We start from the raw sequence: 24,018 nt of genomic DNA on the forward strand, positions 1-24,018 counted from the left end.
GTCAGAGGTGAAGGGTCAGCTTCACTTTAAGGTAGATGTAGAGCAGTGGGTTATTAATAAAGTTATTCAAGTCACTTATTTTGTGCAATATGTTGCTCACCTACATTTACTGTAGCTAATTACTATTTTGTGATAAAATGTGTCCATAAAATGTGGAACTCATAAATAATTGCTTTTCTTGGCTTTCATTTTAAGGGATATTTTTAGAGTCTAAATCTGAGTTGCTTGATTGTACCAGAAAGAGACCAACATGTGTATGTGTGAAGGATTTTGCAGTGAAACAGGGAGGGGGCCTTTGTCACATCACTGCACAGATGCTGTTCCTGAAGAACCAGGGAGTAGGATGCCATTTTTTGCAGAGACAGAACCAAACTAGAGGCTGATGTCGTCCTGCAAAAGAAATAGTATGGTAAGCTCAAGGGCACTACTGTAAGTTTGGTCCTCAAGCACATACTGTACATTTAAATCTGGTCCAATAGAGGACAGATGTTTTTGTCCACTTCCTTTGTCACTAAACTAATACAAACAGTCAGCTCAAGCTGCTCATGAAGGGTGGACAGGAGGCCCATCAAGGACATTGTAATAAAAGCACCAAAACTATAGATCTAGGGCCCAGTTTAAGGTTATTATTTTAGATTTGATCTGGTCTAAGATTTATAAGCTGAACAGAAGAAAAAACTGTGTGAAACTGTAGTATTATTCTTCGAAGACTTGAATAGTACCTGAATCAGTATCCTGAACGATGGCAAGTGTGTTGACCGTTAAGAAGATTCAACAGTGTTTTCAGGCATCAATCTAAATTCAGTACTTCTACCTGATAAAATGTCATTGTTAAATCAATCATATTTTGCTGTGTGGGTGGCCATGATAGGGGCTTTGTGAGGCTGCACTGTGGCGGAGTGGTTGTCATCAGATCAGTCTATAAATTGATAATTAGGAATGTTGGAAAATAAAGAGAGTTTTGAATAATATTTTAATTCAATGGATATTTTTGCTCATCTAGCACTGAATAAAAATGTTTTGGTCGAATGTAGGTGAAGCCATTTAAAGGCAAGGCTGTCTTCAGCTTGTTCTCTAGAAAGAAAGACCTCCATCTAGTGGTCATACTGTGTCATTCATCAAGGAGGCATCATGGGGAGAAAAAAACCTTACAATTTGCCTCATCTATTGAGGACACTGAGTCCGTCAGAGAGAGAGAAATGTATGTGACTGAATATTATACCACCGTTGTGATGCTAATTATTCATGAGGACAGGCTCTCAGCTTTGCTTCCATTTTTTTCTGTCTCCAGGAAACGCTGCAATCCTGTGGCCACTTCCATCTAGCAAGCAGGCAGAGTGGTGGGGGAATTAAAGTGACACAGCTTTATTATGTGAAAGTAAAGCAGAGCAGCTCACAAGGGTGAGATCTTTAAAGGGGGAGTAGCCTTTTTATAGACGAGACTCATTGAGGATCAGAATCTCTCCAGACTGTCATAACCTTAAAAGAGACAGGAGTAAATCTCTCATGTGGATAACCTCGCTTTAATCTGTCTCAAGTCCATTGGACATCGGTATAGCTGGATGCTTTGTTTTCCTGCTTTTCTCTCCATTGGCTTGTAAGGCACAGATGAATGAGCAGCTGATGCAGAGGGCACCTCCTTGCACAGCACACTTGCACAGCGAGGACCCGAAGGCATCTTGAAATAGAAATTCGGAAGAGGAGGAGGAAGAGGAGGAGAGAAAGGAGGCTGGTTTTGAGTGAGAGCTTTGGTATGCCAGGCTCAATATCTAGCATGGCTGTGCAGAAGAAACCAAGTGTCGTCCCTCCATCGAAGGGACCACTTTCTACACGTACCATCGAGAGCCAGAGGAAGGAAAATGTACCTGGAAAAACAAGAGGTTAGTAGCTTTTATACTGTAATTTTGAAATGGATTTGTGGGGTATCTGATTAAAAACAAGCCTTTCCTTGAAGCAAATGCTGAATGACTGTAGAGCTTAAGTACAGGATCATCTGATCAAGTTGATGACGCATTAATAGATTGTATAGATTGTACATTCCCTTTCAGAAATCATTTATCATCTTTTCATTCATAATTAAGCATGGTTACCATGAACATGAGGCGATCAGGGTACATCTGTGGACACAGATTACATAATACAAATAGAATAGGCAGCATTCTGATATCGTTTAACCCTGAAGGAATACATCCATGTGATTTTTTTCCCACTGCGCATTTAAACCATTTACTAATAAGTCTTGTGTTGGGCCTCTATGTCTTTACCTTTGTTGATTTTTTTCAGTCTTCTTCATGTGGACTGGTCAGGTGCTAGCATGTTCCCTTCGCTTTTTATACGCAGGCAGTTTACAATGGCTCTTTTATTTGTGACTGGCCCTAAGGCCATCCTTGCCCATAACAGTTATCATTTAGGACACATTTCAAGCTGATATTCAGTTTATAAGTAACAGCCCGTCCACATCATCTGCTGTACTAAAAGATGCAGTTAGGGGTAGAATCCCATGATTGTTTCGAGATAGAAGAAAATCCATATATCAAGACAATATTGAGTGTCAGGTTAAGAAAATAAAACCTTTAAGCAGTCAGGGTTATTTTTTTAATGTTTTTTTTTAAATACCATGGTGTTTTTTCCCTCTCATATAGACAATGGTGCTTATATCAAAGCAAATTCACAGGCAAAGAAAACAGCCTGTCCTGTCAACAAGTCTGCCCAAATCTGCAACACAGCAACTGCACGGGCCTCTGCAGGTCTGATACAGCTCTCACATTCACCATTTTATTAAGCAGCCATCATATTAGACTGATGACTAATGACTGATTTTACTTTTTTAATATGATAATGACATCACTTTGGCATCGAAGCAGTGACTGCAAAGTATTATTTTGGTGTTTTAGTGGCCAATGGACTTAATGTCGATGAGAGGCTGAGAGCTGCACGGGAAAGAAGAGAAGAGCACCAGAGGTTACTTGGTATGTGAGCTCCCTCAGGAGTAAAATTCACAGACTAATGTAAACTCATTGTCCTCAATTTCTAATAAGGTTAGCATACAGAACTGAGTAATGTATATATACTGGGTAACTTTTTTTCCTCAGCCTCTCGGGAGCTGAGCAGGGTGGAGCGGGAGCAGCGGGCCAAGCGATATTATGAACAACAACTGCAGGAGCGCAAAAGGAAACTCCTGGAGCAGCGGTTCAAAGAGGAGAGGAGGCGTGCTGCTGTGGAGGAGAAGCGCAAACAGCGACTGAAGGAGGAAAAAGTGAGTTTTGATGGTGGAAATAAACTTTTATTTTTAGTGAGGTTGATGCTTTCACAGCTCTGGATTGAGTAACATCAACACTGACGCTTGTTTTCCTGAATTAAGGAGCGCTATGAATCTGCAGTGCGTAGGACTCTGGAGAAGAGCCAAAGGGTCCAACAAAACCTCAGTCAAAATTCAAGAGGGAGGAAGCTCAACAAGAACGGTGAGTATAGATGAATGCGCTTTCTTTTTTTCCTGTCTTTTAACATCATCTTTCTCAACTGATAACACCACACTTAACATTATCTATTCTCTGTATAACATGTCTTAACACAGCAATTCTTTGAGTGCCTTATCTTTTCTTTTTGCTGCACTTAAAACTCTATACTGATTAATACACTAGTTCCACGTCGCTTACCACTGACAACATGGGAGAAGAACTTGGTCAGTCGCCTCCTTACCCCCACATGCTCTTATCTGGCCAGGAGCAAGAGCGCTGGTTGTCAGTCAGGAGAAGAAGGTACTCTCTCCCATGATAACAGAATGCACCTACTTGTTTTAATATTATGGTAATGCTAGTGATGTGTAGTGCATGCATGAAGATACTACTACAACTAACCTTCCCAGGCTCTTTGACTACTAAAGCTGCTCATTTTTCTCTCTGTTTTACGCACATGTCACATTTCCATCACCTGTTTCACCATTTGTCCAAATTTCCTCCAATTTACCATAATTATGGCACAAATCACTGGCTCAGTTGTCCATGTTTGTCGCCGTGCAGTTTCATTTCACTCCATGAATACCACCACCAACACCATCACCACCCCTCACAAGCCCCAGCACCAGTCTGGTTCAGTTCACCACAGGCCATCCGCCTCCCCCAGTCCCAGCACCAGCCAGCACAGAAGCATCAATGTGGCACAGGTAATTCTAGATCTTCCCTTGGTCTTATATACATGCTGTGTTGCCAAATAATAGTGCTTGTATCAATTTTTATTTTTAGGATTAACCAGCTGCCTCCTTTATCAGTCTTTAACTTTTCAGCCATAATTTTGTACTGAAAGGAGAATTATGTGAAAATGTAATTCTGATAATCACATATTTATCTTCTTTATGGTTTAGATCAAACCGGCAAGAAAGCAACACCCTAATAAGAAGAACTCCAACAGTGGCTCAGATACCAGCTCACATGCCATCAACACCAAAGTGAAACCATTCACAGTTCCACAAAGCAAAACAGCCTCCCCTTCACCTGAACGGTAGGTCGAACGTTTGTAATTTAAAGCATCCACTATACGTTCATGACATAGTTAACGCTATATGAACAAACTGGGACATCTGCTCTCTTCTTAAAGGACCGTCCAAAGATCAATCAGCAGACATTCAGCTCCGCTGCAGCTCGAGCTCCCTTCGGTCCCTGAGGAAGATGTTGCCATTTGTAGATCTGCCCTCTCTCCTGGTAACTCCAGGCCTGTCAGAACATCAGCTGAAGGTCAACAAGGGAAAATGAGGATTGGAAATCCACCAGTGACTCCATTTTCAAACCTGCCCGACAAAAAGACTGAGGCTATATCCAGAACAGCCGGAGATGAGAGTAAGCTAGCGAAATGCTGAAAACAACAAGTGCAGTATTGTGTGTGTATGTGTTTTGGATATATATTGAAGTTGGCATTGTTTCTCATAAGGTCCTCCGAAAACGCCTCCTCATCCAGCTCCACAGCCTCCTGAAGTCATGTGCAGCAGGCCTTCAGCTGGGACTTCAGACCCAGAGGAGGCCTCACGTCTCCTGGCTGAGAAGAGGAGAGAAGCCCGACTACAGCGGGAGAGAGAGGAGCAGGAGCGCCTGCAAAGAGAGGAGGCCGAAAGGTAAAAAGCACGTCCACCTATGAGACAGACTGCTGTAGCGCCTTTAAGCGTTAGAGTTGGATTAAGATTTCTGAATGTATGACATCCAGGCGCAGTCGTGAAGAACTGGAGCGCAAGAGGACAGAGGAGCGAGCACGACAACAGGCCGAGGCTCAACGTCTCATAGAGGAGAAGAGGAGAAGGGAGGAAGAGGAGCAGAGACGAGCTGAGGAGGAAAGAGCTCAGGCTATGAGGGAAGCCGCCCTTCTGCAGAAACAGGTGGGAAATGCAAACATGAACATTTCCTCAGTGCGTGAGAGGCATTGCAGAAGGAAACTCATCTGCATCTACTGGCATCCTTGTGGATCTTTTTTGTTTGACAATTCCTGTTTTCGCTGTTTTTGTGTGTTTTTGTCTAATTTAGAGAGAGGAGGAACAAGCCAGAGAGAGGGCTAAAGAGGAGCAGTTGAGACAAGAGCGTGAAGTACTTGCACAAAAAGAGGAGGCAGCGCGCCAAGCAAGAAAGAAGGTGAGTTTGAAAATGTTCGATTAAAAAAAAGTTAGATTACAATATTTGTACACATCTGTGTTCAAAGTGCTATCAAAAGTTCTGTCTTACTCAAGAGACTGAATGTTTTCAAAAAGCCTACTGTAATAGTGTTTTAATAAAAGACGTTTTCTTTTCCAGCGACTTGAGGAGATCATGCGGAGAACTAGAAGGACAGATTCTCCAGATACGGTGAGATTTAGTGTTCAGTTTTTAAAAAGTACATTGCTGCAGGGCTCTCATGACGCATGACCAGCAGCCACTTATAAGTAACTAGTTCCACTTCTAAAAGCCAGCTTGTCCTTGACTAAATTGGTTAATCCACTTTAACACAGAAATCTATACCAGTGAGGATCTTGCCAAATGAATCCCGACCAAAGGAAAACACAGAGCCTGTGCACAATGGCACTATAGAAGATGCTGTCAAACTGCCAGTGGGGACTAAGACCTCACAGCTGAACAATGAGGAGGACATGATACCTGTTGTGGCCTTCAAGGAACGCAGGTCTCTCAGAACTCTCTCAGGCCTGGAGGAAATCCAGACCCACCAACGAGCAGGTGAGAAACTGAAAACTTCAGAGCCCTCAGGATGCGAAATAAATACCAACCAACAACCAGGTTCTGATAACTTTTGGCTCTGTGAAGTGATTCTTTAGAAGTCAGACACCTTATGGACCTAGACACTTACAGCAGACATGCTCCATCAGCTTTAAATAGCCATGGCAGTGTCTGCAGACCACACAATTAGGATCATACTTTCATTTTGAACTATGATCTGTGCAGGCAGCGTGCATCAGCCTGGAAAGTGTGTATAAAATCATGTAAGGCTGGTAATGGTAAAAATGCTTGTGAATTTCAAGGTCCAGTAGTCATTTAGGTTGGTGAATGAGATTTCCTATGGTATTCGAAGGTGGATAGTGATAGCTGCCGCTGACGTTTCCTGTATACAGTATCCATTAATGAAAATTCTAAAAATCAAATGTTATGAAAGAGTCTCCTAAGCGGCTCTGAAACATCTGACTGTTTTCTTCTCCCTGTTGTGCTTTCTTTAGAGGTCATCTGAGAGCACCTGCAGAGTGGGGAGAGGTTTAAAGATTGATGGAGAGCGGTGATTTCTCCGTGACACACTGGAATTACTGCAGTACAGCCATTTCGCTGCGCTTCAGCACCTTGAAAGAGCATGTAAAATTACAGCCTTGCCTCTCACTGAGGATGTCAGCATTTGGTCACTTTTGTGTGTGTGTAACCTTGGCACAGATATTGGGCTATTTATGAATTTCTTCCGTATAGCAGGTTCCTGAAATAACAAGTATCCAAAACACAATAGATGTAGACAGTGGTAATGATAGTTTGCTGCCAAATGCCGTTTATCAGTTATGGAGAGTGTTGCCTCTGTGAAATACTAGGAATAGCCATTCCAACAATCACATGTTAGCCATATGCTTTTTGCTTATTCCTGATATTACTTGCTATCTACGCACTTTTCCTTCCTCAGTTTTGCCACTGTGGAATTAGAATAGCTCAAGTGGCAGTTTGTGCTGAGAATACAAGAGTTTAGGTTGTTGGTGAAGTATCTTACTCTTTGATTTTGTGAAGTATAGCAATCACATATTTCAAAGCTGCTAAGGAACTTAGTTTCCAAAGACTTTGCTTCAGTTTTGTGAGTGTTGTTTTAGAGAATACAATGCACAAAACGTCTATTGCACTCACAGTTGCTTTATTTGATATCGCGCAATCACTTTACAGTTTGAGGCATAGAGGTTAAGTGAGTTTATTATATTAAAAGCATATAAAAACAAATGTATCTGATCACCAATATTTGATCTAATAATTTAAGTAGTGCTTATACCTGTTTGACCTATTAAAAAGTTAAAATATATGGCACATTTAATTAAAGTTGATACCATGCCGCATCTCTGCCTTGTTTTTCTACTTAATTTGTTAACTGTAAACTTTGAAGCCAAATAAACACATTAAAACACCAAAAACAATATAAAAATGCTGCTTGTCCATATAGCACATGAATGTAAACACCTTGCACAGTCCACACTGTGCACATCCTGAGAAAGTTAAGGGTTAAAACAAGATGGAGAAAGGGGCTGGATCATTTGCAGCAGCCGTCTGGTTTCCTCCGTCTGTGCATGCACTTTACAGAGCTCAGCCTCCAGCTCGCTGTCAGCCAACAGAGATGAAAAGTCTCCATCTGCAGAGGAAGATGAAAATAGCTGAATTACAATGTGTGGTTATATTAAATTGGCTTTGGGACATCTACTATGAAAAGATAATCCAAATGGCTGCAGAACCCTCAGTTGCCAAATAAATAGATATACAGTACAGTAAATACAAACCTTTCTTGAGGTTGAATATTGTAACTATGCCAAGCTGCTGGAGCTTAACATCTTTCTTTCTGAGAAATACCAGCAGGTACTCCAACATGGTAATGTAGTGAGGTCTCAGTAACTGGATCATCTCCCCTAGATGTCCAGTGTGAAAACATACAGAACATAACAATCTTTAATATGCTTCATTTAAAACCAAACTGATTATTTGATGTTTTCTCATATTTGCACATAACATTACCGGTCATTTCCAGTTTGCTGATGATGGCCGCACTGTGGTATGACAACTGAGGATTTTGGATTTGTCCCGACAGCTTCACTAGTCTAGAAACTTGTTCTGATGTTATTATCGCAGACAAGTTAGACTCAAGATTATCTGTAATAGTGACAAATTGTGAAGGATTATGAAAGTTGATTATTGAGTAGTAGATATTTTGAGTTATATTTTACAGCAAACATTCAGAACAGAACAGACAAATCAAAAATAAGGTCACTCACCCCAGGTCATCAGGTGATGCAAGTGTGATGTGACGTGCTGCAAGGTCTCATCTGACAGGGCGGGAGACAGAAGAGCCCCGAGGAGTCCTGATAAACACAGACTTTCCATCGCAGCCTAGATAACAATGATGGGATTCATTGTTAAGTTATCAAGAGTTTATCAATGTAAAATGATGAATTTTGGCCTTGTTGTACCTGCTGACCCACACCAGAGCTGCACAGGTCAGTGATTATCTTGCAGCTGTGTGCTATAATAACAGAGCTGGATCTGTGATGATGAAGCAGCTGACCGACTGTATCCAACAGTCCTTCACTCACCAGGATGTCCTGGAATCAAACCACAGACATATTAAACAGAATAGTTGCTACATCTGCAGTCTCTTTCTTTGACATCCATTGATTACTGGTTCAAGAGAAGAAAATACAAGGTTCCAATAGATTAATAAGTAATTTTTCAACCACTTGACAGTTGTAACACGCCACAGAGTTCATCATTATTATGTTTTTGCAGCGTTGGAAGTCATACATTGTTTGGTGGGTGTGCAGACAGTGCAGACAGTAGTGTTAGGGCTGGTTCAGGAGAGGAGGTTTTCAGCAGCACCTTCAGAGGCAACACACAGTCAAGCTCCATCAGCTGCTCCTGGATCAGAACTGCACAAAAAAATGTTGGATAACATCTGCTTTGGGTACAGTGTCAATTTCTGGCTTTTTGGTTCATCGTTACCATTCTTTGAGAGAGTTTGTAGACATCTGCATGCTTGGGTTGAATTCTGAAAAGGGAACAAAAAGATTTTTTTATCAAACATTGCATTATATGAACCTGATTTACCTTCAGATTCATATATCAGGAACTGGATTTCACAATTACCTTTTGCACAGAGGAAAACATGAGAGTCAGAAGAGACTTGAGCAAAAAATGAGCCCCAATGCAGAGCAACTTTGGGTGATGCTCCTGGATGGCAGCGATGTTGCACAGAGCAGTGCAGCTGTAAAACTGAACCTCTGAATCTGAGGATTGCAGCAGAAGCACCAGGACAGGAATGGCTCCTGCTTGACATAAAATCCTTATTGACCAATCTGGAAAAAGTAGAAAAAGTTTTGGATAATGTTTCCATTTTATGTTCAAGCAAAGAGATACTGGAAAGAACTTTAACGCAGCAGCCTCTGCTTTTATGAAAAATATGTCAAGATTTAGAGGAAATGATCCCACCTGACTGCGTGAGATGTAACAGAGCCCAAGAGGCGTTCTGTTGCACTTGTGGGTCGTAGGATTTTGCTAAAGCCACCAGTGGTATAATTCCATCCACCATAATAGCTTCCCTGTTGGATTCTGTTTGGAGAGAGAGAAAAACCTTCACATGTACGCTCAGATGATTGAAACAGACCTAAAATATTATGTTGTTTTTCTGCAGGGATACAATGTCCTGAGCTTTGATGCTGTGAATACAAACTCACTGTCTAGAAACACTTAAGTTGATTTTCACCCTCCTATGTTGATATGATATGATGAATATGACTAGAATCCATGGACAAGCATTTTATGAAACACATTTCCTTTTATCTATTTCACCTTTGTGACCATCTCCATCATTTCCTGCCACGCTATCCTCTCATTCTTCCCATTTGTCTCACAGTACAAGCTCATTAAGTATATGTGGCAGTGTACAGAATTTCATATACATTACTGTCAAAGCTAATATATGTATAGCTGGTCGAATTAGAAATACACAAATACATTGACTGCTATGTTTTCTATATTTCTATTCTTTCTTTTTCTGCTTTTAAAAAGTTTCAGCAAATGCAAGTGACCATTACTGTCTAGACAGGTGTGAGAAGTATTAGATAATAATAGGAAGAAGACAGCGTGTACAAACCTGAGGAGGCCAGCATGGTGATGCAGGCACATGAGTGACACTGAGCGATGGCATCACCAGACTGGAACAGCTCCAGTATGGGCATCAGCATCCCCATTTCAATCACCAAGTCTTTACACACTGAAATCAGATTTCATGGACAGTATTTATGACAGTTTGTTCCACATAAACTATGTGATTTTAGGTGGACATTTACATACATTTTTAATTATGCTGATTAAAACAGAGGAGAGACTAAAGATTATGAGTTTAAAAAAAGACAACACTTTAAATACCGTTATTCTTTACTAACAGATTGACCAAGGAGAGGGAGGTAGTCTTTTGCACATTTAGGTCAGTTGATAAAAGTAAGGCCATGACTGGCTCCATGAAGGCATCTGGAAGGGGAGATTTCACTGTGACACACAATTGAAAAGAGCAAAACAAAGAAACAGAATTTTATAAGTCCGTTAGATTTGTTGATAGCCAAAGTACTTTTAGAAAAATCAAGAATGAGCTATAAATTGAATACAACCTAAATTAGCCATCAGTCTCAAAAGCCAAAAGTTAGTGATTAACCTGAAATATTTGACTGGTGGTTGATTTTAAAACAAGACCTACCAACCAACCTTATCCACGTAAATGTGGTCACACATTTGCATATTACTGGACATAACGTGTACTTAGCTTATCAATGCGATGATCTGACATAAGAGAAAACTGGGTGACAAGTGATACAAGTCACTTTATATGAGCCAGTGCTCTGGCAGTTATATCATACTGAGAGATTTCAAAATAAAATCCACTATTGTGGATGTTTTCTTCATAATGACACTGAAGCCCACATATGCTGAGAATTATCTGCCAACTCTGAATTATCTGGCAAAAAGATACGGTTGAACATTTGCATAATACTGGTCATACACGTTAGAGAACTTATCTCTACAGTGAGCAACACGAGTAACCTGAGCGCAAACAATAGTCTCATTTTATGTGCCATGAAGATTGCAGATTATCAGAAGCAACATAAAAATCTGTTTGATTTCTTTACTCACAATGATGACTGAGATATAAGTAATACAAGGCAGCTGTCATTTGTAGATCACTGTTTTCTGAGGTTGCAAGCGTGCTCAGCGCCTGTAGACTTTCCTGAGCAAGCAGTTGAGTTTCATCATCTAAGAGAGGAAACATATAAACAATGATTAATATTCCCAAACATGAGGGTTGATATGTATAAAATGAACAGACACATTTGCTTTATTCTGAATTTGTACACAATGTGTATAAAAGCCAAGAACTGGAACAAAATAATAGAACAGAATTTGTTTTCTGAAGCTAAAAAAGAGACTGTAGATGTAACTTTAATCATCTAAATTTAAATTATCTATATCAACTCAGTGAACTTTGTCTAATAAATAAAAAAAGACAGGTACAGTCTGTATGGGCGTGTTTCCCCCGCCACAACAGTGCTGTCTAGAACAAAGAAAATGAACAGCTACAATGCTCCTACCATACAGAGTGTGTAAAGAGGGCAACTCTTGGGTCGTAACCCTCAGGAGACTCCTCTCAGGTGTGATCCTAAAGCAGGTGCACTGGCAAAGTTCTCTGAAAACGTCCCTTATTTTTTGTTCAAACTCTCTGAAAACTTTCCTCAAGTGAGCAGTAAATTCCTTGAGCACTCGGGAACAATCTGCACAAAGCCCAGAGGCCATAACTACATCTTCAGTGGCAAGGCAGCCTATAGCACCTGCCGAGTATACGCAACCTGCACGTAGACACGCCCACTGGCCTGTCACGTGACTGTAAGGTAACTTACGCCACAGTGTGACAATACATTACATTGTTCACACCTTTTACACAATGCTTATTTGAAACCTTTCAGGTTAGGAATTTAAAGTATTGTGTGTTTTGGCAGCAAAATCTGGCCCCTTATTGAAGTGTAGGCGGTGGTGGAGATGAGGTTGATGATTCTTCTATTGAGTGGTCTTGCATTACATTGAAGCACTTTTTACAATCATCTAATGTTTCTTTTTCATACCTGCTTAATTATCATTTTTTTATTTTATTTGATTCATTTATTTATTTTCGCTCTTTTATTGTTGGTATATGTTATGTATCTGTTGTATGTGTTATTCATATACTATATTTTGTATTTTCTCACCCTTGAAGAGAGAGTCTGTGTTCTGCTAGTAAAAAGGAATCAATCAATCAACAGTAAAACATGGAATGTTTATCTGCATCGTGTAAATGTGATGGAGTAGTGGAAATGGTTAATGCAAATATGTAATGTAAATATTTAAAGTTGGACAAAATGGGGAAAAGACGCACGTAGCACTTTAAAACTGCACTGAAATGCGCCCTTTTAATAAATATTTATTTCCGCGGTGAGGGGGACCACACTGTTTACGTAATTTGTGTACTCTAGTTTCATTGGTTAATTTGTTGTTTTTGTTACTACGTCACTAACATGGTGGGCACGCCCCGCCCCTACGTTCACCCTTGCTGTGGTTGACTTGGAAACGGTCACAGCGTCGTTGGTGAAGTTGAGGACAGCGCAATCACTGCAGGGTAGATACACGCAGATACCCGTAGTTAGGTCATAGTCAGAGCTTTAAAACACATGTACGTAGATTTTGCTTCAATTGAATATCAGACTGTTTGTTGAAGAAATCAAATCTTACTGTACCAAACGCAGAAAGTTAACAATGCCACTAAGCTAGCTAATGTTAGCAGCTAGCAGGCTAACTAGCGGTTAGCTTCTCACAAAGGCTGCTTCTCCTAATGTTGTTTTAGCCACAGACAAATATATGGGTTTAGCCTCAGCTACGGGGACATTTCCCAAAACACTACGCGCTTTTGTGTCAGTGTTTTGTTCAAATTTTTAAACTTGAACGAAACACTTAGCCAGCTAAATTAAAGCTTACTCGGGCACTTTCCAAAGCAGCGCAGGCTCCTGCTGATCCTGCTGCGATTTTGTTGTGCACCGTTAACATTATCCCTCTGTTGTGTTTTTAGGATGAAAACCTTCTTCTGTGGATTCCTTTGCTTTTGCACTCAGAATGACAGATATTACGGTGCTTGACGATGCCAGCAGGTGAGTTTCCTGCTGTACCCTCAGCACTCCAGTGGTAGAAGGAATACTCTCTCTTTTACTTTAGCGAAAGTAGTAATACCACACTGTAGAAATGCCCCGTCTCAGGTGAAAGTAAGGCAATAAAAATTGTCAACAAAATATATCAAAAGTAACATATTTTTGTAACACATCTCTGAGTTTTACATTATTATTATACATATATATGTGTGTGTATCACCTTAGTGGATTATTATTATCATTTATGTAAGCAGCATTTTAATATGGTAGCTAATTGAGGTGGGCTAAACTATTTTATACACTTTTGGGTAGCTTTAACCTTAGCTTTATTTATTAATCATGTTTTGTATGTATGGAAATCCTTGACATGAAGTAAGAACACATTGGTGGGGTAGAAGTTAAGTGCAAATACAAATCCAGTACAAGTACCTAAAAAATGTACTTAAGTGCAGTACTTGAATAAATTTGCCCATTTTTGCAGGTGAGAGTGACGACCGGGCAAGGACCCGGGAAAGATTCAATGAAGTCTTCAAGAAATACACTGATTCAGAGAAGAAAAAGTTGAAGAAAAAAGCCACTGAATCTCAGGAGACTATTGTGGTATGTGTTCTAATATATGCAGTTGTGGTGGAGATCATCACATCAGACCTCCAAAATCTGATAGTTAAGTGTTGAAATACTTACAGGAAAACATACAGGCTATGCTGCAGAACAGCTTAGATTATGGTTCAAATTAAAACTGGTTTGTATACTTGGTTTGCTTTCTCCAAAATGCACTGCAAATTCATGCAAACCTATTAAAATGGTAGACATCTTATCGAAGGCATTTCTTTGCTCTCCCTCCCCCTCTTTCTTTTAGCTTAAGAACCTGAAAAAGAATCTCAACCTTGAGAAGGGCACAGAGGATGATGAGACCATCCTCCAGAACACATATCATCCCGAACAGGGCAGCCCTCGCTACACCAAAAATAAGCGGAGAGAGAGGGAAACAGTGGAAAAGGTTAATATAAACAACAGTAAAAACCAAGAGGAGATTGAAACATCAAAAAGCAAGCGGAAAAATAAGAGGGAGCTTCCCTCCGTCCCTGTACCTGATGACACCACAAGTTACATCCAGAAGAATGCAGATGTTTCCAAGACTGCGATCGATTTTGAGTCAGGTGATGTGGGTGGAGGAAAGGAACCAAAGCGTAAGAGTAAGAAAGGGAAAAGCAAAGGAGTTACCGAGGCCAAGGCAGAGAGTCAGGTGGAGGATGCGGAGGACAAACTACTGCATGAATACCAGCAGCAGATAGCACAGGAGGAGGAGAGGACTTTAAAGACGACAAGGGTCAAAGAGGAAGAGAGTGTTGTCTCCCAAAATGTTGCACTAAATAATGATGTTGGGAAGAAGAAGAAGAAAAAGCTGAAATCTATAATCACACAGTTGGAAGCAGGGTGTGTATACCTACTAATATGATATAGATTTGTGGGCTGCAGTTATAGCAGAATATTGAATAAGTTTTTGTTCCACTAGGGATCAAGATGAAGATGTTGACCAGGATGCTGATGTGGAAAATGAAACAGAATCCAAGGGAAAGAAGAAAAAGAAGAAGAAAAAGCATGGTGACTGGATGTTCATTTTCAGGAAATTCTTTACAAAGTCCCATTAAAAAGTTGGTACAATTAAGAAGTTGATGAATTTAATGTTTTTTCATTTTTCAGTCGTCAGAGAAGAGAGTGAAACTGAGACAGAAGTCCCCCAGAAACCAACATTTGATGACAGCCTTGTGCTGGGAGTATACGTCCACAGAACAGATCGCCTCAAGACCGACCTACTGATCTCACACCCAATGGTGAAGATCCATGTTGTTGATGAAATCACTGGACAGTATGTGAAGAAAGAAGACTGGTGAGAATGAACACTCTCCGGCACCTACTTTACTGCAATTCAGTTACTTAATGTTAAGTGTTTTCACGCCTGTATTGGTTTAGTAACAGCTGTGTTTCTATTGTCCGGTACATTCTTTCTTTGGATACTTAATTGTAACTTGTAAAATTTGGAGCATTGTTATTGATGTTTTAGTTAAATCTAGACATGCTTTACAGTTATTTAAATGTCTTATTTCAAAGGTAGAGGGTGATTAAATCTTTTAGTGCACAAAATATACTGCAAACTTCCTAACTGTGCAGCTTCAGTATCATTATTTTTATGTATTTGTTTGAAAATTATGTCTTTGTCTGTTTCTTAAAGCCATCGGCCAGTCTCTTCATTTTATGAGCAAGAGAACGTTGACCACATTCTCCCCATCATGACTCAACCTTTTGACTTCAAGAAGAACAAATCAATCATCCCTGAGTGGCAGGAACAGATCATCTTCAATGAACGCTTTGGATACTTTGTTCAACAAAGTGATGACAGCCCCAGAGTTTTACTCTTTTTTGAAGTAAGAGATACTTCATTTAGACATGATCGGCCAATTTCAATGCAGCTGTCAATAACTGTTTTTATTCAAATGTTTTGTGGAGATCCTGGACTTCATAACCATGGAAGAAGCAAGAGCCAACGTTGATGTTGACAAGCATGAACGAGGATTCAGAAAGATTGCATGGGCGTTCCTCAAGGTTCTATATTTGGCCTGGTCATTTGGAAAGAAAAGATTTGACTTTGTTTTTAATTGCTCAGTGTAATACTTCTCGTTTTTCCTTGTATCCTCTTGTAGCTTGTCGGCACAAATGGTGTGCTGAATATCGACAGTAAACTTCGCCTCCAGCTCTTCTGCCCTCCACCTCGGGCAAAAAGACAACCTAAAACAGTGGAGGTGGTCGAGTGGTGGAGGAAGTACCCCCGAAGCAAATACGCATCCACTCTTTATGTCACAGTGAAGGGCATTAAACTCCCTGAGCATGTAAGTTAGTTGCTGCTTTATAACTGCCATGAATTATTTATTTATCTTCATAATGAATGAAATTCTACTGCAGGTATTTAGATATGCAAATGTTTGTTTGTTACCTATTAGTAATACTGTAGATGTTTCAGATAATCTGGTGTAAAGTTGAAGTGGATTCAGTAATATGTTGAAGCTGGGATGTTTTTGTTCTGCAGGTGGACCCCAGTATGCGGTCCATGATGGCACTGCAGGAGGAGAGGGGTAGCACCTCCTATAGTGAACTGCAGAATGAGGTCACCAAGAGAAGCCTGACACAGCCTCTAGACACCAAGCCGTCAGTATTGAGATGGAGCAGGCTGCCTGGACAGGTTGGTCTTTAGTCAAAATGTGAATTGTAACAGTCTTAACTAATCATTGTTATGACTTGCTGAATGTCCTTGTATAATACTGTTCTCTGTTCAGTTGAATTATATTTCATTGTTGTAGATTGCATCAGCACAGAATGTATTGTATGAGGTAAAATCAACAGGATGGACATGATCTTGTGTGAATGGGAGACAAAATACTGTACATTTGGAAGATCCCCACTAGATTTGTATAACTCAGACTGCCGAAACCTCACATTATCTTCAGCTGAATGTATTTTTCCCCAAAATGAGGACTGTGGATTTGCCACATAATTATTAGATACAATACATCTACACAGTGTTAGAGAGGAATCTCTTTACAGCTAATGTGGACAGGAGGAATAATTACACGCTTACTATATATATGGGCGTGTTAGTATTGTTTCAACACAGACTTGAAAAAACGTGAACCAATCCTTGAAACATGGTTGACTGTACAAGCTTTAACAGGTGTATTTCTGTTACAGGTCTGTCGAATTCCTAACAAGCCTATGCTGGCATTTCGAGGTGGTCAGATGGGCTGCTTCACGGTGCTCTTCTCTAAAGCCGGGACCAGACTGGCTGCTGCTTGTGCTGACAGAGATGCTTTCCCTGTTGTAGGTAAGCAACACCTCATCTGTGAGAAGCCCCCACTGTTGACGCTCCTCTTGCAGAAATCTCCAGCTAATTAACTTGCTGTTTATACCAAGTAGTCATGAGCAGCTTTGGAGATTATCGCATGAGTCTATAACTTCTGAGTATATACAAAAAAAGTAAAAATGTATATTTAAAAAAAAAAACAATTCATTTGTCGTTTCAGTGTATGAGATTCCATCTGGTAAAGTTTTGGCTGCCTTCAGTGGCCATCTCAAAATAGTGTATGACCTCTGCTGGTCTAGAGATGATCGGAGCCTTTTGTCTGCCTCCTCTGATGGAACTGTCAGGTACGTTTCTGTTTGTTTGATGATATCAAATAACAGATTAATAAAAGTGATTAAGAGTGACTACAACACTTCTGTATAAGGTGTCACTATTGGTGACTGAATTGCTGTTTTTTGTAGCACCTCTAGGGGGAGTAAGCACTCACTGTAGAAAGTGGCCCAGTATGTCTTTTTGTTACCAGTGTGACACAATATGGTTTGGGTGGTGATTGTCTGACTCAAGAGTATTATTTAAAGAACGCACTTACTTTGCACAAAAAAAATGGTGTTTGCATTATTCAATATTTCTTGCCCTGCTTCCTCAGGGAGTGGAATGTGGAGAGGCTCCTTGGTACGGCCCAGAAGGTGCTCCCTCATCCATCCTTTGTGTACTGTGCACAGTACCACCCCACAGCCCAGAACCTGGTGGTGACCGGGGGCTACGACTCTCTGGTACGAGTGTGGAGACTTGACGTGGATGATGTGAATGGCCAGCTGCTGCAGGAGTTTGAGGGTCACAACAGTTTCATCAACACAGTTTGTTTTGACTCTGAAGGTAATGCTTTTTTTAAGTCCATGGTCCATATTCCAGTCCATAGTGTTTACGTCTCACCCAGTGCATGTTAGATAGGCTGCCCTGCACAAGATAAGAATGAGTTGATGTGACTGAATGTGTTTATGCTTAGATGGCAGTATGACAGTAAATAGTATCTACTTTATGCACATTAAAGAAATACTGAATGATATAGAGGTGGTATGTAGGGTTATTTTATTTCATGTACATCAAGATTTACTGGAGATTTGCTACAATTCAAGCCTTTACATATGGAACTTATATTTGGCTCGCCCGAGTTGTTGAACAATTTTCTCTTTATGTCTGTGGACTACCAACATGGAATTTGTTTAGCTTTTAATATTCATTTCATAATCATAAACCAAAGTCCAGTCGCCTTTGTAGCCGACACACAGGCATCTATTGAAACATGCCACGAGTTTCATGCATTTGTGCATTTGAATACATTTTTCAGGGGATCTTGTTTAATATTTTTATTCTTGACCATCTATTGTAAAGCAAATTGTGGTGCTCTGTTTTTGAAATGTGACGCTTGAAGAATACTGTGCCTTCTCATAGCTGATGTTCCTTTTGTTGTATTTGATGTATTTAGGAAGGAGAATGTTCTCTGCAGACAATACAGGCTCAATCATTGTGTGGAAAACTTCAGTAACTGACAGCAAGCGGCATCCATGTCATCGCTGGTGTATAGAGAAGGTACAGGAGATGATATTTGAAAGGTTTTGTCTACACGCACATATCATGCAGTATACTCATACTTTGTCACATTATGATCTAATTAAAAACTAGTAATTAAAATGGTTTGACAAAAGCTCTACTGCACAATGAAAAGCTTCTGCTTATACAGTATAAAAGAAATGTGAAATTCTGCTTGTATTCTCTTGGCAGAAAATTAATGAGAGTGACCTCAGCGATATCCCAGTCAACATGCTGCAACTCCATCCAAATGGGCGGTGCCTGCTTATCCATGCCAAAGACAGTGTCCTGAGGATGATGGACTTGAGAATGTAAACAAGATAAGACAAAACTTAAAAAGTACCATCTGTTTTACTGGAAACAGTGAACCACTTACTCTGCTTTTTGAGTGCTGCTGCTGATTTGGTTTCCTGGTATAGTCATTTCAGTTACTCAGTTCAAAAAAAGGCTTGGGGATTTGTTATGACTGACTGTATTTACTATAAAACATCAGTATTACATCAAGCATAATCAACACATTATGCATTTTTCACAAATCTGACAGTACAGAGCACCTATTAAAGTTAGATTATGTAGCCTGAGTGATTATCGAATCTCAGGAAGCCCATACTCACCATTTCTGGGTTAGATGGAATACATTTCATTGTCGGAGCAAATTGTGTTAGGATAAAGCAAAGGAAAATGTTTAATACACACACACAAACAAAATAACCAATACTAACAGTTGTACAGAAATGTCAGGGAGATGTATCAACAAGCTGATGAAATCAGCATGTATCTCTCTCTTCCAGCCTGGCTGTAAAGAAGTACACTGGAGCCACAAACTACAGAGAGAGGATCTACAGCACTTTCACACCATGTGGGAACTTCATCTTCTCTGGTAGCGAAGATGGCATGGCGTATGTTTGGAATACAGACACAGGTGAGAATCATGCTCATTCCTATTCATATTTTTTCTGCATTAACAACTAGCCAGTCAGTTCTTAATTTGCTTATTTTTTCTTCTCAGGTGACCAAGTTGCAGTCTACTCTGAGCTTTGTTACCCCACTGCTCTCCACGGCGTGTCATTCCACCCTCACGAAAACATGGTTGCTTTCTGTGCCTTTGGTCAGAGCCAGCCTGTCCACGTGTACCTGTACGATCGTAAAGGTTTGTGAAAACGCCTGACAAGTGCTGTTTTTAGTGGATCTTGTCATCACTCACTTTTTTCCCAGATCTGAATGTAATTTCAGTCAGCTGAGTTATACTGTGTCATGCTGTATCACACAGTTTCCCAGCTGGAGGGGCACAATATAAAAGCCGCGAGCCGATCAGCTTCTGCAGACACCAAAACCATCAGAAACACACCAGACCCCCCAGCGTTACAGGACACAGCTACTGCTTCAGGCATGGACCAGTTTGCCCAGACAACTAGACTTGCATTGAAAATGCAGTGTGTTAAGGAGCAACTGGATTCCGTACTTGTAAGTATTCATCCTCTATTTCTTTGAAATATGTATACAGTACATAGAAATGCAGAAATTCAGTACACTTGAACTCACATTAACCCCAAACATTTTTTAGGAACCACATCAGAGGACTTCAACTTCTGGATACATTTATGAGCAAGGTACTAATTTTGTTTTTAGGTTTTAACCATTGCACAGTGCTATATAATGAACATGGTGTGCTGCATGGCATATGGATAAACCTGTGCAACAGCGCCATCTCTTTATTTACATGACAAATATTCTGACTTTCATGTGTTTGGTTTCCAGAGAAAATGGGCATTACTCATACTGGGAGGAGCTTGACCTCAGACTCCGGCACAGTGAGTTTTTGTTCATTGCTCCTTGAACACACCTTTGTATACTCAAGTCTTTATTTGAGTCGCAGATGGTGATGTAACCTGCCGAGCTTTTCATGACAACATTGATTTCTTATCTCTGTCAAACCAGCTTGTTCTTAAGTCCTGAAAAAGAAACCCCAAAAGAATAATTCTATGAAGTTATATAGTGTATATTGCTGTGAACCTGACATTAATCAGAGACCAGGAGAATTGCTTTAGGGGGGCTGAGTAGGTTTACATGAAATAAAAAGTATTTTTTAAATTACTGCTATTTTGAAGTGAAATAAATTGCCATGCAATTCAACTGCAGTATTTTCTTTTCAGACGGGATTAAATGCTTCGCTACCACCGCCGTCTCTCCTGTCGCCGCACTCCAAGCTGCAGTTGTCTGGCTCTCTGGCGGAGCAGCTTATACCCCAGGCAGCCCTGAGCACCCAAAACCGTGAGTGGCTTGTTCAGTTAATCACGCTGTTATTTGTCATTAGCCAATGAATGGCTTTGCTGCAGCTCTGTGAGATGCAAGGCCAAATATTTTCCAAGATTATAGCTACACAAAGTATAGCATGGGGCGACCAAGACCAAGTGCTTCTAGCAGTGTGGTTTGGGAGTCTCTGAGAGCATGTACACTATACACAGAGACAAAGATGGGCCGCTTGTGATTTTCACCTGTGTCCGTAAGTGATCTGGTAAACACAACTGACTGGATTGTGTTACAGTCGAAGATTAAATATTTATGCTCTTTGTTTTTCTTGTAATTTCAGGCGGGTTCAGCCCAGTTGGTCAACGTCTTAAAGGAGCCTCATCTTTTAGGCTTCAGTCGGTAAGGCTGTGATATTATTATTATTAGTGTGTTTCTTCATTTACTACAATTTTTTTGTGTCTTTTTCTTTGTTGTCGTAAAGAATCGTAATCAGACGAAGATTACAGCACTGATAAGTCAACTACCACATAGCACATGTCCACGAAAATTGCTGCTACAGGATTAAAATAATGTTCCTTTTGTCCATCAGACCCTTCCTGACCACTTTTCTCCAGGCATGCATGTGGAAACAGACTCTGCCCCCGTTCAACAAGTAGTAAGTATCCACTGTAGCTGTGAGATCAAACACATGCACCCGTTCCCCTCTCATATTCAGTCCCTCCACCTTTGTGTGCTTCTTCTAGGTCGTTTCGCTCTATGACTACAGAGCTAATCGATCTGATGAACTGACCATACGCCGCGGTGATGTCATCCAAGTGCTGTACAAAGACAACGACAACTGGTGGTTTGGGCGTCTGGCCAATGGCCAGCAGGGATATTTTCTTGCCTCTTATGTAGCAGATCAGAGTAAGTGGATTATATTCTTCTGTGATAGACACATAATGGATAATCTATTTAAAACTTCCAAATGTGGTCCCAGATGCTGACTTACTCTGTATTGTAGGAGATTCCAATGAAGGGGCGAGTCAGTCTGCAGAGGCGCACACAGCCTTGTCTGAAGGGAGTTTTGACAGGTCAACACCGACCAGGGTAAGGAGACAGAATGTCTGTCCTGTGAATCATATCTTTTTTTCATTAGTAACTAATAAGCTGCTAAAAGAAGTGAAACAGGGTGTGGCTGTAGGGGTGTATACATTTCTTCTACTCCAGATGCTTGCCTTCTTCCTCTTGTGTCTATGGTGTCTCTGTTTCTGTTTGTGATACTCCACAACAATCTTCATTTTGACCTTCAGACACCCACTTCTGGCCTAATACTTAAAAGACCTAAAGATTTTGGGAGGAGTGTCACTTTAAAGCACTTTTCAGTGCCTAAAAATGCATGATTGCGGCCTGTCTTAGAGTATCTGTATGATACAATGCCTTTTCCTCTCCTTCCCTTACTTTTCCAAGGTTTCTGCAGCAGTTAGTTCTTCTGGGGAACTGAGGTTTCTTTCTGAGCCAACTCTTTCTGACACTGAACCTGAGTTGACTGATGCCAGGTAAGTGACTAACGACTACATTCACAGGGTCGTGGTTGCTGAACTCTGCATGAGGCTCCTCCTGTTGTCGTTCTTAACCAAAAGCAAGACAACACAGTTTCATGAAACATGTTATATTATAGTGTAGAAATATTGAACACTGATTGTAAACTGTGTTTTTTCCACAGAGCTAGAAGGAAAAAGAAGGTAAAAAGGCTCGGAGTCACTGCACCTTCATCTCAAGTCATATCCTCAGATGCAGACGCTTCAGAGTCGACCAGCACCAGGAGGAGAGGCAGATCGACAGACAGACCTCTCCCAAAGAGACCGACGGGCAGGACTAACGGTGCCTTCGAGCCAGATCCGTGAAATCACGGACACATGATTGTTTTCAACTCGAGTGCTTTCATCTTCATTCTTTTTTTTCATATAAAACACGTGTTTGTGATGACAATAAACCTCGCAAGTGCGTTGCATTTTTGACGTCTTGATTTTTTTCTATTCAAACAGGCGTCATGTCCATATTCTGTATTGCATATAATTCAGATCAATCAATGAAATGTTTAATTTGTTAATAAAATAATTGTCTTTGTGTAAATTGTATAATTTTAAGAATTCTTTTTGTATGTTTTACATATTTATTGACAAAAGCCTAAAGTTACTATTTTGTACATTTTTACTGATGATATAGAAAACATCTGTAATATTGTAGTTCTATTTTTCTTAGCCTGTACGAGATTAATAAGGGTTGTATATCTCACTTCTTCAGTTATTCTTCAGTTATTAGATTATTCATTTACAAATGTTTTGCTCATGTATTTCTATAAAGAATATGTAAAGTCACATTTTTGATATCTAAAATATTTCAATAAATATACTGATGGGCTATTTTTAGAATGTGTATATTACATTTTTGGAACATATCTGTGAAATGATGCCAGTCGGGTGGAGTTGCCTATAAAGTAACATAAGTGTGTGGTGTATTGGTATGCAATGACTTTATATCTGCCTTTTGGAGGTACGTTTTTTGGTGTGGGAAATTATTTTAGAATCTAGCTATCTTTCAGTGGAGAACTGGGCTTCTTTGCAACTAATGTTTAATAAAATAAGCAGGCCGTGCAGTGGATGATGCCGGCTTGGGTTAATTTAAACCACTTATATGAAGTGGACAGAAATGCAGTGTGGATTGAATTGAAGTGAATCAACACTAATGGTCCCGGTTATATTTGCCAGTTGAATTGTTGCTGTATATTATCACAGATCCTCTGTGACCCATATATCACGTAACATGTTTATTTCCATCATGCCACAATGAATGTGGTCGCCAGCTCTTGATGTGTGTCAAGTTAACTTTAAATCCAAGTCATGTGATGTCAAAAATTAAGATCATTAAC

The 24,018-nt window shown here is 40.2% G+C and overlaps 3 protein-coding genes across 3 annotated transcripts; 2 read left to right on the forward strand and 1 right to left on the reverse strand.

Annotated features, from left to right (window-relative positions):
* Nucleotides 1–1,741: 1,741 nt before the first annotated feature.
* Nucleotides 1,742–7,117, forward strand: map7a (microtubule-associated protein 7a). Its single transcript, XM_070842256.1, has 15 exons — nucleotides 1,742–1,880; nucleotides 2,643–2,747; nucleotides 2,895–2,969; nucleotides 3,093–3,256; nucleotides 3,362–3,461; nucleotides 3,642–3,758; nucleotides 3,996–4,162; nucleotides 4,361–4,497; nucleotides 4,594–4,832; nucleotides 4,951–5,104; nucleotides 5,194–5,362; nucleotides 5,508–5,612; nucleotides 5,772–5,822; nucleotides 5,966–6,188; nucleotides 6,685–7,117. The coding sequence occupies exons 1-15, from the start codon at nucleotides 1,754–1,756 to the stop codon at nucleotides 6,720–6,722; spliced, it is 1,971 nt and encodes a 656-aa protein (XP_070698357.1). The 5' UTR covers nucleotides 1,742–1,753; the 3' UTR covers nucleotides 6,723–7,117.
* Nucleotides 7,118–7,168: 51 nt separating this feature from the next.
* Nucleotides 7,169–12,057, reverse strand: LOC139211842 (uncharacterized). Its single transcript, XM_070842255.1, has 13 exons — nucleotides 11,831–12,057; nucleotides 11,376–11,495; nucleotides 10,617–10,736; nucleotides 10,342–10,461; nucleotides 9,678–9,797; nucleotides 9,336–9,544; nucleotides 9,192–9,237; nucleotides 8,994–9,118; nucleotides 8,663–8,794; nucleotides 8,468–8,582; nucleotides 8,211–8,345; nucleotides 7,979–8,104; nucleotides 7,169–7,833 (listed from the first exon to the last, which is right to left on the reverse strand). The coding sequence occupies exons 1-13, from the start codon at nucleotides 12,030–12,032 to the stop codon at nucleotides 7,700–7,702; spliced, it is 1,704 nt and encodes a 567-aa protein (XP_070698356.1). The 5' UTR covers nucleotides 12,033–12,057; the 3' UTR covers nucleotides 7,169–7,699.
* Nucleotides 12,058–12,852: 795 nt separating this feature from the next.
* Nucleotides 12,853–23,100, forward strand: ahi1 (Abelson helper integration site 1). The gene is made up of 27 exons (XM_070842127.1): nucleotides 12,853–12,942; nucleotides 13,336–13,414; nucleotides 13,893–14,011; nucleotides 14,271–14,848; nucleotides 14,928–15,016; nucleotides 15,116–15,302; nucleotides 15,645–15,837; nucleotides 15,920–16,015; nucleotides 16,114–16,299; nucleotides 16,497–16,649; nucleotides 17,156–17,288; nucleotides 17,488–17,611; nucleotides 17,914–18,143; nucleotides 18,754–18,857; nucleotides 19,050–19,168; nucleotides 19,649–19,779; nucleotides 19,867–20,007; nucleotides 20,128–20,321; nucleotides 20,422–20,467; nucleotides 20,616–20,668; nucleotides 21,011–21,128; nucleotides 21,448–21,506; nucleotides 21,697–21,762; nucleotides 21,851–22,013; nucleotides 22,111–22,196; nucleotides 22,557–22,645; nucleotides 22,813–23,100. The coding sequence occupies exons 2-27, from the start codon at nucleotides 13,405–13,407 to the stop codon at nucleotides 22,991–22,993; spliced, it is 3,648 nt and encodes a 1,215-aa protein (XP_070698228.1). The 5' UTR covers nucleotides 12,853–12,942; nucleotides 13,336–13,404; the 3' UTR covers nucleotides 22,994–23,100.
* The last annotated feature ends 918 nt before the right edge of the window (nucleotides 23,101–24,018 follow it).

Source organism: Pempheris klunzingeri, chromosome 13, assembly GCF_042242105.1.
Source record: "Pempheris klunzingeri isolate RE-2024b chromosome 13, fPemKlu1.hap1, whole genome shotgun sequence".
In the NCBI taxonomy this organism is placed as follows: Eukaryota; Metazoa; Chordata; class Actinopteri; order Acropomatiformes; family Pempheridae; genus Pempheris; species Pempheris klunzingeri.

Excerpts from the sequence above, each read along its gene's own strand:
- ahi1 (XM_070842127.1), top strand. Across the intron at positions 16,300-16,496 it reads GCATTAAACTCCCTGAGCAT|GTGGACCCCAGTATGCGGTC; the intron begins GTAAGTTAGTTG and ends TTTGTTCTGCAG. Across the intron at positions 21,763-21,850 it reads CTGCCCCCGTTCAACAAGTA|GTCGTTTCGCTCTATGACTA; the intron begins GTAAGTATCCAC and ends TGCTTCTTCTAG.
- LOC139211842 (XM_070842255.1), bottom strand. The coding sequence starts at position 12,032 with ATGGCCTCTGGGCTTTGTGCAGATTGTTCCCGAGTGCTCAAGGAATTT. Across the intron at positions 10,737-11,375 it reads CTTATATCTCAGTCATCATT|TGAAATCTCCCCTTCCAGAT; the intron begins GTGAGTAAAGAA and ends TGTGTGTCACAG. Across the intron at positions 8,583-8,662 it reads GCTCTGGTGTGGGTCAGCAG|GCTGCGATGGAAAGTCTGTG; the intron begins GTACAACAAGGC and ends ATTGTTATCTAG.
- map7a (XM_070842256.1), top strand. The coding sequence starts at position 1,754 with ATGCCAGGCTCAATATCTAGCATGGCTGTGCAGAAGAAACCAAGTGTC. Across the intron at positions 2,748-2,894 it reads AACTGCACGGGCCTCTGCAG|TGGCCAATGGACTTAATGTC; the intron begins GTCTGATACAGC and ends TTGGTGTTTTAG. Across the intron at positions 5,363-5,507 it reads CCGCCCTTCTGCAGAAACAG|AGAGAGGAGGAACAAGCCAG; the intron begins GTGGGAAATGCA and ends TGTCTAATTTAG.